At 39.4% G+C, this 15,003-nt stretch overlaps 1 protein-coding gene across 4 annotated transcripts in view; it reads right to left on the bottom strand.

The window, feature by feature from the left end:
- Positions 1-604: 604 nt before the first annotated feature.
- The window catches only part of SUCLG2 (succinate-CoA ligase GDP-forming subunit beta), a 103,003-nt gene continuing 88,604 nt past the window's right edge, over positions 605-15,003 (bottom strand). For all 4 annotated transcript variants that reach the window (XM_064724218.1, XM_064724219.1, XM_064724221.1 and 1 more), the window contains exons 10-11: positions 9,790-9,910; positions 605-2,572 (exon numbers count right to left, since the gene is read on the bottom strand). In XM_064724218.1, coding sequence (XP_064580288.1) covers positions 2,457-2,572; positions 9,790-9,910 — 237 coding nt within the window. In that variant the 3' untranslated portion in view covers positions 605-2,456. The remainder of the gene's footprint in view (positions 2,573-9,789; positions 9,911-15,003) is intronic.

Here is a 15,003-nt window from a genome sequence, read left to right as displayed (position 1 = left end):
TTGCAAAGTGTCCCGTCCTACAGAGCTTTATTAATACAGGTTGAAAATTCCAGATTTAAAAGCTAATTAAATCCCACTTAAAGCTTTCACAGAGGGGATTAGCTGGAACTTGCCCACTGCTTATGCTGCTGTTTGGTTTGTGTGGGGAAAATACAACTAAAAACACCTTTCCCAAGGAGACTAAACCAAACTTTACACGTTTGCACACAGAGAGAAATAATTCATAAAAATAAAACAAACCAGTCCACACCACCACAGTGAGCCTCTGGTTACAGCCAGTGCACAGTGCCTGTGAAATACCAAACCTTCAAAGATACCAATCCAGAGCTTAGAGAATTTTCCATTTTACATCTGAAAAATTAAAATTATACTGTACCAGTCTTAAGAGGAATAAAATTTGTATGTACTGTCATTGGCCTACATATAAGAAAATATATAAAGATAAAATTATCTACATTTTTAGATAAAAAGCAAATATATTGGAGTATAGCAGTATCACCCAATGCATTTGATTTCACTCACCTGTCACAAAATGTTGTATGGAAGAGCACAGGCAAATTAAACATTTTTCTATTTTACAGAAAGGACAAATTCCATGAACATGTTCATTTTTACATTTATTTGACAAAATAATGTACACAGTATTAATCTTTGCAAAATAGTAATTGTGTATGCACAGTGGATGGTTTTGAGACCAGAGTTAGGGACACAGTGTGTGACAACATTGCACAAACAGTTCTTCCACAGAATCTTAACTTTCCAGTATTAAAATATATAAAATAGAATGTGACTCTTATTTGTTGTGGTGAGGTAAACATTTCTTCCTTCAGAGCAGTGTGGCTTTGATGCACCTCCAGGAAAGCTGCTAAGGATACCCTTCTCCTTCATTCTGCCAATAACTACAGACCTACAGGCAAATTTATTGCTCTTCTAATGGTCACACATTTTTTCCTTGAGCAATATGTAGAGAAAGGAATGGAGAAGGAAAAACCTGCAGGAATTGATGATAGCAACCCATCTGCACTATTTGTGTCAGGAGCCAAAGATTAGTGCAGATAATTCATTTTGAATGTAACAGTTTTAATAGAAATGTCAAGAAAAATTTATTTACATTTTTCTAAGCAGAGCACGGTATTGATTAGAGCTGCTCAAAAAAATCACAATTAGGAATTTATTTCACAAATTTTTATATCTCTGCCCATTTACAAGACCAGATCATAATGTCCCCTCATTTGTTCACTGTTCAAATTTATTGATGATTTTCAGCACGTAATTCCTGGGCAGAGTGAGATTTGTACAAAGTTCTTTAGTTACACAAGATCTTTAGTATTGCCTTCTGCTCCCTGAATGAATGATTTGTGTAACTAACAGCTTGAATTTTGAAATATAATTCATTTTGATTATATTCTACAAAAGAGAATATAATCAAAATGAATCTTGGTCAATATCTGAGTCCTGAAACTTAGGGTTTTTTTTTCTTATACATATTGCTACTGATGCCTGAGAAGTCAAAAACTTAAAAAATTGAAAAGTTCATTTGTGTTTTATTCCCAATAAATTTGAAATGGTTGTTGGAAGGCAAATCAGATGAAGAATTCTCCGTGCTCCTGAAATAAAACTGCTTCAGTTTCTCATCTTTAAAACCTCAGAGCAGTGACATTCTCACAAAAGAGGTTATTTTAAAAAGTTAGCAGCCATTTCCTTAGTGGCAGAAATATCCTGCTGGAGCCCCCTGGATGGCACTGCTACACCTGGAAATACAGCAGGGCATTTCCAAAAATCAGAAAAAAAATGAATCACATTTCAGTGGTTTATAGGCACAGTAAGAGTGGGAGATCCTTTCACTATCAACTTCTCAGTCCCTTTTCCTATTGTGAGGTATCCATTGGCATCAACAAAAGAGAATCACCTTAAGGCAAAACCAGTGGTTTCCAAGTAAAGAAAGTAAACATCATTCATTTGAATAAAAATAGATTGTAAGCACAGCTTTTTACATTATTGTAAAAGTCCATAAAAAATATAAAGCCACAGTTAGTTTTCTGACTCTTTACAACATAAAAAGGCAAATGAAAATATTGTGAAATAGGTGACCTAAAAGTGTTTGATTAAGGAACAATTCTGTTGACAGAAGTCAATTATTACTTATTTTGTCTTATCATGAGTTTATCAGTGGCAATTTGGGAAGGAGAGACAAAAAAGAACTTCAGGGAGTGAAGTATTACTTATTACAGCTGTGACTAACAAAATTACCAAAATTAGACAAAGACATACAAACTTTTGGAGATGGTAGCTGGAAAATTTCTGAAGGCCAACTTGCAAGCTATGGCCTGGGTTGGCCAGGTATCTCCAGTTAAATCCTGACCCCTGCTTGGGAGAGCTCCATGAATCCCCTGGGACAACAGCAGGAATGATACCTTGTGAAACACAAGTTTTCCATGAGAAGAACCTTCAAGGTGTTATTTTTTGGCCACACTTGCCACTGCCTTCTTTGCTGCATCCTCCAGGTCATTGGCAGATGTGATGGGGAGTCCACTTTCACTCAGAATCCTCTGGGCTTCCTGGACATTTGTTCCTAAAAACGAACAATTATTGACTATAATTACTGACTATAATTAGTAATTAATATTAATGAATAAACACCTCCTAGCATACCTCTGAAAAATCAGGTAATGCCTCAAACCAGAGATCATTTCAGTTTAGCAGCAGATCAAATGAGCGCCTTAGACTGAGCTGAGGAGAAGGAGCTTCCTAATTCCTAATTGTGACAGACAATGCAATCTGAAAACAGCATTTGCGTGCACAACAGGGGCTTGGTGGAGATGAGAGGGGCAGTGCAGCATCCCCCAGAGCCAGCAGGGACAGCCAGCAAGGGCTCTGGGGAATGGACCCCGTGCCAGGCTCTTTTAAAGGCATTTATTAGCCACAACCAGCTACAGCTAATCAGTGAGTCAACAGTAACTGAAATTCACCTGTGATAACTGAAAGCTGCCAAATGAGCTGTTGAAAGGCAAAGATTTGGGTAATCCTGAATATTTAACCAGGTGTAAGCTGCTCCTGAATATGCTGTTGCATTTTTACTAAAAACAGGGAATACAAAGGTCCCTGAAGTAATTCAGCATGACACCAATCCCTCCTCTGCTGCTGCACTAAATTTTTATAATCACAGAAACATTTAGGTTGGAAAAGACCCTTAAGATCTTTAAATATGACTAGAAACCCAGCACTGCCAAGTCCTCCAATAAACCATGTCCCTGAGTGCCATGTCCATCTCACCTCAAGGAGAAAATATGATTATACAGAACAAGGGCTGCAGTTTGTATGGAAAAAACTCATCTTCAGTCAACAGACAAATGCAAAGGAAAGGAAAAAATCCAAAGCTGAAAAATATATTTCAGGAAAATACATTTTCTCCACTTCCCTTGTCTAAAAGACAAGAGCATCACCTTCCCATTTACTCTATCTCATTCTTTCTGGAAAACTGAGACTAACAGAAAATCTGAATTCTCCAGAGATCTCTGCAGCAAAGCCAAGAGACATTTTTGATCACTGCTGTTCTCTGCACCACAGAAGAACCTGGAGTCAGACATCCTACTGAGCAAGCAGAATCCACCCTTTGGGGTCACACATTAGTCACAAGCACCCTGGGCTGGGCTCTTTAGAATAATTTCTGTCCTCCCCCATGTCAGGTTCCTTGCTCATTTGCCACGCCAAAATGCTTAATTACTTTGTAATTCCTCGACCTAGCAAAATGAATTTTAATTCTATTTGGAGCTATACACTAATTATACCCTTAATTATTAACCAAGCAAGAAGCATTCTCTCTACTGTGCAGCTACCAGTATGCTCATTTTAAAGGATAATTTTTCAGTTTTTTTTTTTTGCAGACTTCATAAAACATCTGAAATGGCACCACAGAAGCAGAGCCATTTCAAAAGCCTGTTTCATCAGCATGCTCAAGAAATCAGGATTGCCACTCCTGGAGTTGAAAGGGAGCAAAGGCATCCCTGTCACAGCACTTTGTGATGGGAGAGGCAGGATCAGCAAGAGGAATGTGGGACCCCTCTGCTCCCTCTGCAAAGGCTCTGGCAGAGCTGCAGGGTTTGTGTAGGAAGGTCAAAGGCATCTGAAATCTTTGACAGAAGGGGGATTTGGTTGCTTAGTAACACCCAGAACTGTACAGAACTTTTTATAGAGAAAAAAAAATATTATGGGGGAAAAAAGAGCATAATATTTGATTTTTGTTCAAGTATCCTATATAATATAATGTGGAGGCTGCTACTTGTCAGCCCAGCACTGCACAGGGAAGGCAGGAGCCATTCCCAAAGCTCTGTTCTCTTTGGAGTCCCTCACATTTTTACAGTGATTCCCAAAAGGTTTTGCTTTTTATTTAGACACAAGTGTGATAAACATTTAAAACAGTCAAGAATGTACTGATCTCTCAAGCAGGATTCTACAAGACAAAGTGTTATGAGGAGAAAAAATGGAAAGAGGGAAATTTTCCTGGAAATTTTCCCACACAGAAAACAAATATTGTGGTTTTTGTGATAACCATGTATTTAAAACTAACTTTTGTTCTTCACTAAGTGGCCAATATTAATTTACTAACGGGTCAGAGAGGGAACAATGCATTGGATCTGTTCTGCACTGCATTGATTGCTCTCCCCAGCACTTGTCTAACATGCATTACAAAATCAATACAAAACACAAGCCCCTGAGAAGGGAGGGGGAGTTTATGCAGGGAAATGAAATGATGAAAGCTGAAAAAAAAAAATCTCACTGCAGACAAAAGTGTATGAGTACATTTTGTATTTCTTAAATAAAACACTTTTATAGGCAGGCCATACAACTAACCACACTTTTCAGCAAGCACTCCCTTTGCTATAATTCTCTTTTATTTGTGATAGCCTTTTATCTCATTGTGATTAAGTATTTTAGGTATGCAGAGAATATGGAAATTATAATGAACCTGCTAAAAGCAGAGGTAAAAGATGTAAAATTAAACATTCCAAAAACACTGGAAACATTTAGGAATCTACAAAGAATACCATCTTGTTGCAACAGATGTTAAAATAAACAAATAAAGAATCCCACTCTTCCAGCATTAACCTCCTGCCACTGGATGGTGTCAGAGAACTGTGAACAGAATCCCATATCCAGGGATATCAGAATATCTGCCCTTCCCTTACCCTGCAGCCAACTGAGAAAAGGTGAAAATTCACAGGGCTGGAGGCTGTGGGGCTTTTGCTGGTGCTGGGTTTTATTTTTTAACTGGATTCTATGAAGAGAATGGCTTTCTAATTAGAAGTTTTTGTCTTTTGACATATATTACTGTCAACAACACTCCCCAGAAAACCTGGAAAGATGTAATTTTATCAGCAGGCACCTTCAGGCTTTGTAATCTAAACATCCTCCTGCTGAAACCTGGCTTCTGGAACAATCTCTGAGTCTGTGTCAATGCAATCTCACATTTACACTTCTGTGGACCTGAAATCTCTGCTACCAAATGTACTCAACTCTACCAAAAAAATCCTAATAATAAATGTTCTGTCTAAGCATGTAATTACCAGTGGTAAGGTTACACCAGCACTCACTGGGAGAGGCTGGATGAAAATCAAACCAATAAAACACAACCACATGCAGGATTTGGATTATGTTCCCTTACTCACTTGGCCTGCCATAAACCCATCAGGAACTGGCTAAATGGTCACTGCTTAATGCTGATGCTTAGAGAGGATGTAGGATTCTGCAGTGCCATTCCTGGCTTTTTAGATAAATACGTTATAAGGGATAAGACACTGTTATATACATTTGCTATGTGCTAACAAATAGATGAATAATACAGAAATATTTCTGATCAACCCAAAACATTCTGCTATGACAAAAAAGTCACAATAAGCAGAATTTCAATTATTATTAGTGACATGAGCACAATTATATACATCTGCTATGTGCTAACAAATAGATGAATAATATAAAAAATCCTCTGATTGACCCAAAACATTCTGCTGTGACAAAAAAGTCACAATATGCACCATGTCAATGATTATTAGTGAAATGAGCAGGTTGTGCCCATGGTACAGGATCCCTAGCAGGGGTCCAGCTTGGCCATGCTGAGTGCACTGAGCCACAGGGATCTCCCCCAGCAGGGACCCAGGCAATGAATGCACTCCTGTCTCCCCCCAGCCTGGAAAACTGGGGCCTCTCAGGTCCCAACGACAGAATTGGAGAATCAGGTTTGAGGTTCATCACTAGTTAACCTTCTTCAACAACATTTGATTTGAGGTTTGGCTGGTGCCAAGCTCTAATTAGTGACCTTTAGGTAGGGAACATACAAAGTTTTGGTGGCTCACACAGCTCACACCTGTTGGCTCTGCAGTCAAGAATAAACCAACTTCCACTGCGTATCTGTAAAAGACAGTTAAACTCTATTTTATCCACTCCATTTGCCCTTTCCTGCCTTAAACTTTCCCCAAAGAATATGTAACCTCTCCCTCTGTCTCATGTTTACATCCTAACAGGGAAGGGCACATTTAAATTTGTGCTGAATGTTTAAACCAAGATCTCTGAATAGGCTGATCTGAATGAAGCTTTAAGTGCGACTTTGCAAAGTCCCATTCTTCTCTCTTGACAGGCAATTTGGGATACAAAAAATCAAAAAATCAGGCACACATAACTAAACTATACCTGCAAACAAGATACACAAGCTGGAGCAAAATTTCACTTGTATGTAAAAGATTTCTGAAGATACTAGAATATCTCAGATTCTGAAGAACACACAAGGTCACTGATCACATGAATGGAAAATATAAAAAAATTTTGCATTCAGACATGTGAATAAAAAGCAACTTGTTTCTATCTGAATTTCAACATATTAAGTATGATGATTCCTCCCAGTCCTTCCTGTCCTATGACCAGGGAAGGAGAGAATTCATTTTCTGAAAGAGAGAGGATGTGAAATTTCCAGCATAGGAAGCAGATATCTAATTCACAATTCTTTTTTATTCTTCCCTCTTTTCATCTAACTCTGAGCTACATAAATGAGAAGCAAGGCTTGGCTTCCCTTCAGCACTCCTAGGCAGTTTTCACAAAACTTAAGTGAAAAGTATTACATTTTAAAGGGAAAAGAAATCCTGCATAAACCCAGCAGCAGTTACTTTTCTATCTGTAGAAGATGAAATCTGGAATATTTGGATTCTCCATTTGTCCATGAGCTTTTTAAACAATAATCCTGTGTCTCAGCTGGTGAGTTCTTTACTGATAAGGCAAGCAAACATATGTAATTATAAAGTTACCATTTTCAAAGAGGAGAGTAATCCTTTCTTTATCCACTGGTAAAACGGCTTGTAATTATTATACAGCTGAGAACAAAGATTTGTCCACAGAATCCTACTAAATCAAGACAGATTTGACTGATTAAAACTCTAGTCATCAAGACACTTGTAGTACAGTGCATGTGGGCAAAGAGACTTTAGAGTGCAGGTCACAAATCTGTTAGATTTATGGGAATAATCACAAACCTTCTGCTGGGAAAATGTTCAAAATGGAAACCCAAAAGAGTGCTTGTTCCTTTTTCTCCTTTTGAACTGTAAAATGTAATCAGTGATGTTTTAAAAAGTCTTGGGTAGTCTTATTACTTCTACAGTGCTCATTATTAATTCAAAATCCTTATAAGTTGAAATAACCTGGTGTGAGTTCAAAGAACAATGAAGATGGTAAGGGATCCAGAGGGATTCATTTCTGAGGGAAGATTAAAAGGACCAAACACACATGTATTGCTTGGTTAAGTGATTAAGGAGGCAGAGAAAACAGCAGTGACTTGCTAACAGTTCTGAAGGTTATAAACATCACAGCTCTTTGTATAGGATGAACATGAGGAATATGAGGAGGAATTAAAAAAAACAGATAAAGATTATGCAAAAGCGGGAGTTTGCTGTATTATTCTGTGAGAGAGCTTCCTAAAGAAAATGTGGTACTGCCATTTCCAGAGTCAGCAACCAGCCTGGGAGAAACATTATCACAGCTCTAGTGAAGAGTGAGCAGTCCTGGGAAGATGGTAACCCAAAGATGTTTGCATTTAAGTCTGTATTTGACACTCTGGAGATTCAGCTTTGATCTCTGTGGGTGGAGCAGCAAATGACTGAAAGGTCACAGGCACCTCTGCAGGGCTTTCACTCCTCTGTACAATCATGGAATTACCAAAATTACAGGAGAAAGGCCAAGCAAACACAGTGGCAGACCCAGCAGCCTGCAGTTTAAAATGACCAAGTTGCTCTTCATGTTTCTTTTCTAACAGTTTCAAATATCACAACAGAAACATCTTGTTCACAGGAAAAACTAATGGCTTTGGCAATACCTTCACTTAAAAAGCAGCATTTACAACAGCTGAGAAGTCTCACAGATCTGACAGATAAACTTTTTCCCAGCTGTGAAAGACAGGAAAAGTTTTTTTTGCTATGACAAAAAGTGAAACAGCATTGCCTAGAGCTGATAAACAATGAGATTTTATATAATGAAACTTTTCTGCTTCCAAGCAACATCCATCAGTCTCCTTCATCCATATTAAACTTTTTACTCAGTCTCTAAAGGTGTTGACTGGTGCTACACCATCCAAAGAAAATTTTCACAATTTGTTTCTGAAATCCATTTTAGTATTTAAAGTTCCAGCAGAATCCATGCCAGCACGTGCAGTGCAGCATGAGAATGAGGGAGGGGAAGGCTCTGCTTGCTCCTGAAACACAAAAGGAGCATCCCCCTAAGCCAAGGGCTCCCTGGGCACTCTGCATCCTCAGGAACCCTGAGGAGGGCAATTTTTGGAAAGTAAAAAGCCTGATGTACTCAGAACATGTTTTCCTCTCCCCATCACAGTGTGAAAACCACCTCAGTATTGCATATCATGCCCATACAGGGATGCATTTCTTCCTTGCATCACCATTGCAGAGTGACAGGACATTTTATGCTCTTTACACACAGACAAACATGAATATGGATGGTTTTGAGTAAGAGGCCTTAAAACCCATCCAGAAATCCCTCTGTTTTCCAAACCTACTTGGCCAGAATGAAATATTTTCAGCTTGCCAGGGCTGTGTGCTGATTGCAATCAAGGCACTTTTCACTCAGTGGCAGAAGCCTCTCCCTCCTTCAGGGCACTTCTCAGAAATTACAGGCAGAACCCCACACCCACTGCCATCAAAGTCTGGAACTGCCAAAGAGTGCTTGTCCTCCCCTCTCTATGGCTTTTTTGTTTCTTGTGAAACAATGCTGGATGCACTAAACAAAAATATTCCTTACCATTACCAAATCTTCTGGTTTTTATTGGATTTTAGCTGGATTGGGGTTTGGGCAGAGGAACGCATTACAGTAATTTCTCCCTCAAAAATACTGTTTCTAACATCTTTCTTTTAATTGACACTGGTGTAAATTAAAAAAAGCTTTATTTTGCTGCAGGTTTAGCAATAATGGAATTGCATTCAGTAAAAAAAAAAAAAGAAAGAAATACCTCCCAGTAAACATAAACTTGCATCAAAATAATTCCTATTTGCATTGCAAATCTTACAGGCAAACTCATAACGCTTCCATTGCAAAATTTCATTGCTTCCAGTACCATCAGGGTCCATAAATGCAGAAATATGAGTTTATTGACTTCAGGTTGTGCTATGACTGAAGAAATGGACATATTCTTATTGTGTGGGAGTAATATGTAAAGTAATTTCTTCTTTAGAAGAAGAAGAAATTCTGAGTGAATTACTGAGACCCTGAGGGATGATTTTGTCTGAATCCAGCAGCACTCACCTTCCAGCCTGACCACCAGAGGCACTTTCAGCTCGAGCTCTTGGCAGGCTTTGGTGATACCATTGGCTATGATGGCACAGTTCACAATCCCACCAAATATGTTCACAAGGATTGCTTCAACCTGTAGGAAACAAACCAAGGAGGAATTGAGTGGAGGCATGTTTAAGTTTTGACTTTGTTTTTTAAATAAGCACAGGTAAAAGATCCAAACCAGGATACCAATCCCTCTCTGTCAGGCAGATCCTGATTTATGGAAGGTACAAGTTTCACCTCTGCACTCAGAGAACTTGAGTCTGAGTCTATTATTGCTCCTGTGTACAGCAGTGATTAATTGTCTTGGTCTAAACTGGCATGGTAATTAATGTCATAATTAAAGTATTTACAAAAAAAAGGACTTTCTACCTATAAATATAAATAAAAAGACCTTATACAAGCTGTAGTTTGATTATTTTTAAAATGTATTGAACAATCATCAGAGGCTGGAGCTCAGAAAACACAGGGCATGAATGTGATGTACATGCAATGAAATATTCATGTGGACACTTCACTAAACAATCTGGATCTTCACTTTATCACAAGCACGACAGAGGAAAAGGTAATAAACTTGCCCTGACTTGATAAAGAGGAGTAAAAATCCCTTCTAATTAACAAGGAGAGGCATGTAATGAAGAGCATTCATTACAACAGGTTAACTGATAACCTCAAAAAACTGCTATTCATCAGTTTCTGGAAACTGCAATTTCTCCACCCGATTCACAATTAAATTGCCCTTCACAACACACAAGACATTAATACACAAAAGATATAAATATGATTTCTTTGCATTTGGTTAGGCAGCAGAACATGAACCCAAGCCCATACTCCAGGCTCCCAAGCACGCCTTATCACCTTGAGGACACCCCAGGGATGCAGCCCTGCTGCTCCTCACCCACCCTGGGGCTAACCCACAACATTTGGGGTGCTCCACAAGCACCTTCTCTGGGTGTCACAAACGAGCTTTGCCAGAACTGTGTTGACTCAAAACCTGAGAGGACAAAGAAGGGATTAGGTGTGAAGGAATGAAATATCACTGCACTGCACTGGTGCAGGGTGTCAGCTGCAATTATCTCAGCTCACTGCACCACAGCAAGGGATTCACCCTGCCCAGCCCCAGCCAGGCTCATGCCAGCACCAGGAAAACTCCCTGAGGCCACCCACAGTTCATAGCTCTGCACAATCAGGTTTTACACCTCTCCACAGACAAAATGTGACAATTCACTCCTGTGATGTGCACTCACACACAGCTCAGCACTGGTGGCAATACTGCCACCCACAGTGCAACAGGAAAACACCACATCCCAACAAATGCTTTACTTCCCATAGGACAGGGACACCCCTCACTAGACCAGGTTGATCAAAAGATGATCCAGTGCATTTTGAGTTCATGGAGCCTGTGTATGGCTCATGGCATGGCTTCCTCATCCCAGGTAGAGTACAGGCACCAGAAGGAAATTTATAACCCAGTCAAACAAGAACATACAATTTAATTGATTTTATAACTGTTCCTTATACTCACATTAAATACATGCATTTACCAGTTAAGGGTTTTGTGGATTTTCAGTTGGTGATGCCATTGCAGTAATTTATTTCACCTTTGTGTTACAAAGTCCTTAACTCTGCAGAAGCTACCAAGATTAAAACCATAGAAGGCCCTTTCTCTGCCTTGTTCCCACTGTTTGTGCACACACAAATATTCCTGGTTGTCAGCAAGTAAAACCTAAGAGGAAAAACAGAGTCCTTCCAGCTCTTATCCCATTAACCCTTATGGCAGAGATGTCTCTATGCAAAACACTTTGGTGTTAGAGCACCCTGGTGATGGATTCTAACAGAGGGACACACCACAGACAGCACTCCACCCTTCCTAATACATCCTCCTAATTCAGGGACATTGCAGCAGACATGTGACAGATCAACTCAACCAAGTGTGTTTACATTAGTGGAGATAAGGAGGAGGATTTTATGCCCACTACAGATATTTTAATTCCTAGCGCAGACTTTTTCATTTAGGGATCTGCTTTTCAGCTTTCAAGCTGAATTCTAATCATGTCTTCTAATCCATTGGCAGCAAGAGGAAAAAAAAAATGAAGGAAATTAGATGCAGCTTGGATAATTGATGTTTGTGTGCTTGGCTTTAATAAAAATACACTGTTAAATTAGAGAGGAGTCTAAAAGGATTCAATCAATAAGAAACTGAATCAGGTAGGGAATTCAATCTTGGGTTTTATCCTAATCTTCCAAATAAGCCAGAAGATCAGTTCCAATAATGCTGAGATTCACTTTAACTCTGCTGAAATCTGTGAACATTGTTTATATATGCTTCTGTAGCCTGACTAGATCCTGCATTTCCAGCTGAAAGAACTTTAGCATTCAGACACAGTGGATGGATGAAGGGGTTTTCAGTGTTTCATGTGCACTGTCTCTGAATTACTTAAGGCTGTGAGAAAAATAAACCTCCTGTAGCATATCAGAACCATTATATACCCACATGCTCAGCATCTAATGCCTGTGGACTATCAGACATACCAAGGAGAGGGCAAACTGCCTGCATGCAAGACAGGTTACTAAACAGCATCACTATTCTAATAACTATTTTTACCTACCAGAATGCCTTATAAATGTTTTTTTTTTTATTCCAGCAACATTGCTAAGGAAACAAACTCACTGCCAGGCATTTGTTCCTTCCCTCATCTCTCCAACAGAACAAACACCAATGGAAGGATATCTCAGCTACTCAAACATGTCCCAGACTGGGGGATGCTCACACTGCTGGGTGCTGGGACACAAGCAATGAAGATCCAGCCCAGGGAGGGACAGAAAAGGTGCTGTCACCCACAGCTGGACACAGACATCCAGTACTGCAAACATCCAGAAGCCTGACAATCACTGTCATGTACAACTTTCATATTCCCATTCTGATTTTCAGAGATGTTTTACACCTCAGATCCCATGAAACCCCAATTAAAAGAAGGGCATTGACTTTCAAGAGGTAAATAGCAACATTAGGAAAAATCCCCAAACCACTGGGTAAAATGGGATACATAGTTCTTCACTTTGAGCCTAATATAGTGCATTTAATCCTTCCTACTAGTCCACTGGTGTTTAATATTCATTCATTCATACTTTACCAAACTTGTTTCAATGTGAAAGAAGCAGATTATATTCAATTCTCAATACAAAGTAATAAAATGCCCACAGTTGTGTCTTCACTCTTTATCCTTCTGCTCCAACAGATAAGTTAGATGCAAACATTTTTATGTATCTCTGTATTATTACAGCTTGGACCACAGGTCAAATGTAACTTTTTCTTATTTGGTTTTCAAATATTACTCTAATCCTCTATCTTTTTATATCAGAGAACATTTATGGTTCTTTTGAAAATAAAGATTAAGCTTTCTGTATCTGAGCAGTATGAAAGATTTACAAACACAAAAACATTTGCTTGAAACACCCACTAGAGGACAGTGCAATTCAATGTGGAAAAGGGATATAAAATCTCTTTGGAGAGGAGAGCAGGGTTATTTTTTCTACTTAAAGCCAAACAACATGATTTAAATTTATAAAAATTATGCAGAATATCATTCTGTCTCTTTGGGATGGAACTTTGAAAGTCTGAAAGTGAGAAGTTTAAAAAGGTTGAATCAACAAACAGCAAAGCAGGAAAGCTTGCAGTCAGGTGAAGAAATACTGACACAATGCAATTTTGAATGTCTTGCACTATTCTAAATCAGGTCCAGGTTTATAATTCACTGGCAATGCACCCTGTTGCTCTGGAAGGAAAGGAACTCTGATGAACCTCTAAAACACAATTCAGATTTTTCTGTCTGGGGCACCCCAACTGCTAGGTAGAAAAAGCAGATTAAGGATTTTGCCCAAAGCTAATTTTTGGTCTGTACTCAAGAGGTTCCTGAGCAATGCAAATCTCCCTGAGAGCAAACACCTGGTTCTGCCACATCCACTGCTGTTTGTGCAGCCCCATTTCTGGATGGCAGGTGAGAGGGCAGTGCCTGGCTGCCACTGGGGGAAGCTTTTTGAAATGCATCTCCTTTAGTGCCATGCTCAGAGTCCCAAATTCCACATTTTTGCCAAGTCAAAGCTTTGTAGGCTCAGTTTCTGGTGTGCTGAAACAGCCACCTACAGTTTTCAGTCCTTCCTGCTTATAGCAAATCCAGGATCTAGAACAGGACAGGAATTTATTGGCTTTTTCTGGTTTGAAAACAATTCAGCAACAATCCTCTGCTACCTGAGCAGACTCCAGGGGCATGAAAACCAGGCAGGCCAGGAGGGTTTGGAGCAGGGAGAGCTCTGGTGCTCTCCAATACCAAGGATACCCTCCCAGAATGGACCACCAGGAACATCCCTGCTGTGGGATTTTCTCTTAATTCTCTGTAGCACTGACACAAAAATAAAAATTAAGGGATCAGAGCTCATTAATGGAATGAGATGAAACGATGAGTGGCAAATTACACATCAGAGCAGTCCCCAGAGACTCTCCTTCATTCCTCTGCCCAGCTCCAAGTACTGTATGTTTTGGGAACAGAAATATTCCAATTCCATGCACACAGCCTCCCTCGAATTCCAAAATATCGGGCAGGAACCTCCATTTCAATGAATTTCAGGAAGGAGTCTCACACCAAGCCTGTTTTGGGAAGGTTTCCTCAGCAGCAGGACACACAGTCTGCTCCCTGAGCCCTGGCACAATCACATCCATCACAATAATCCATCATCCCTTGGTCTGGAACCAAATTGAGATGAATTTAGGAAGCTGCAAACCATCCCCTGCCTCCTGTGCCTGTGCTCCCACATGGCCAGGCCTCAGTCAGGTCCTGCCCAGAAGCCACATTCCCCCAGGTTAATGCAAAGCAGAGTTAATTAATGTTCTTTCACTGACAGGAAGCACAACCAGCCCCTAATATAATCCTTATTTATGATAATAAGGGAAAAGAATAAAGAGAAGGAAAATAAAAGGTTGAGACCACAAAGTACCATTCTGAAGTATACTTGAGAATAAAGACAATAGCCTTTAGAACTGTTTTGGGGACATAATGCAGCAGGAAGTTGATAGAAAAATTGTATTTTTGGTGCAAATATGGCAGGATAACTTTTCTACCAGATCATGGGGATTTGTAATAAATTTGTTCTGATCCTCTTATTAATATCTGAGCTTCAATGTGATGA

Source organism: Zonotrichia leucophrys, chromosome 12, assembly GCF_028769735.1.
Source record: "Zonotrichia leucophrys gambelii isolate GWCS_2022_RI chromosome 12, RI_Zleu_2.0, whole genome shotgun sequence".
In the NCBI taxonomy this organism is placed as follows: Eukaryota; Metazoa; Chordata; class Aves; order Passeriformes; family Passerellidae; genus Zonotrichia; species Zonotrichia leucophrys.
This window is presented reverse-complemented; position numbering and strand designations above follow the sequence as displayed.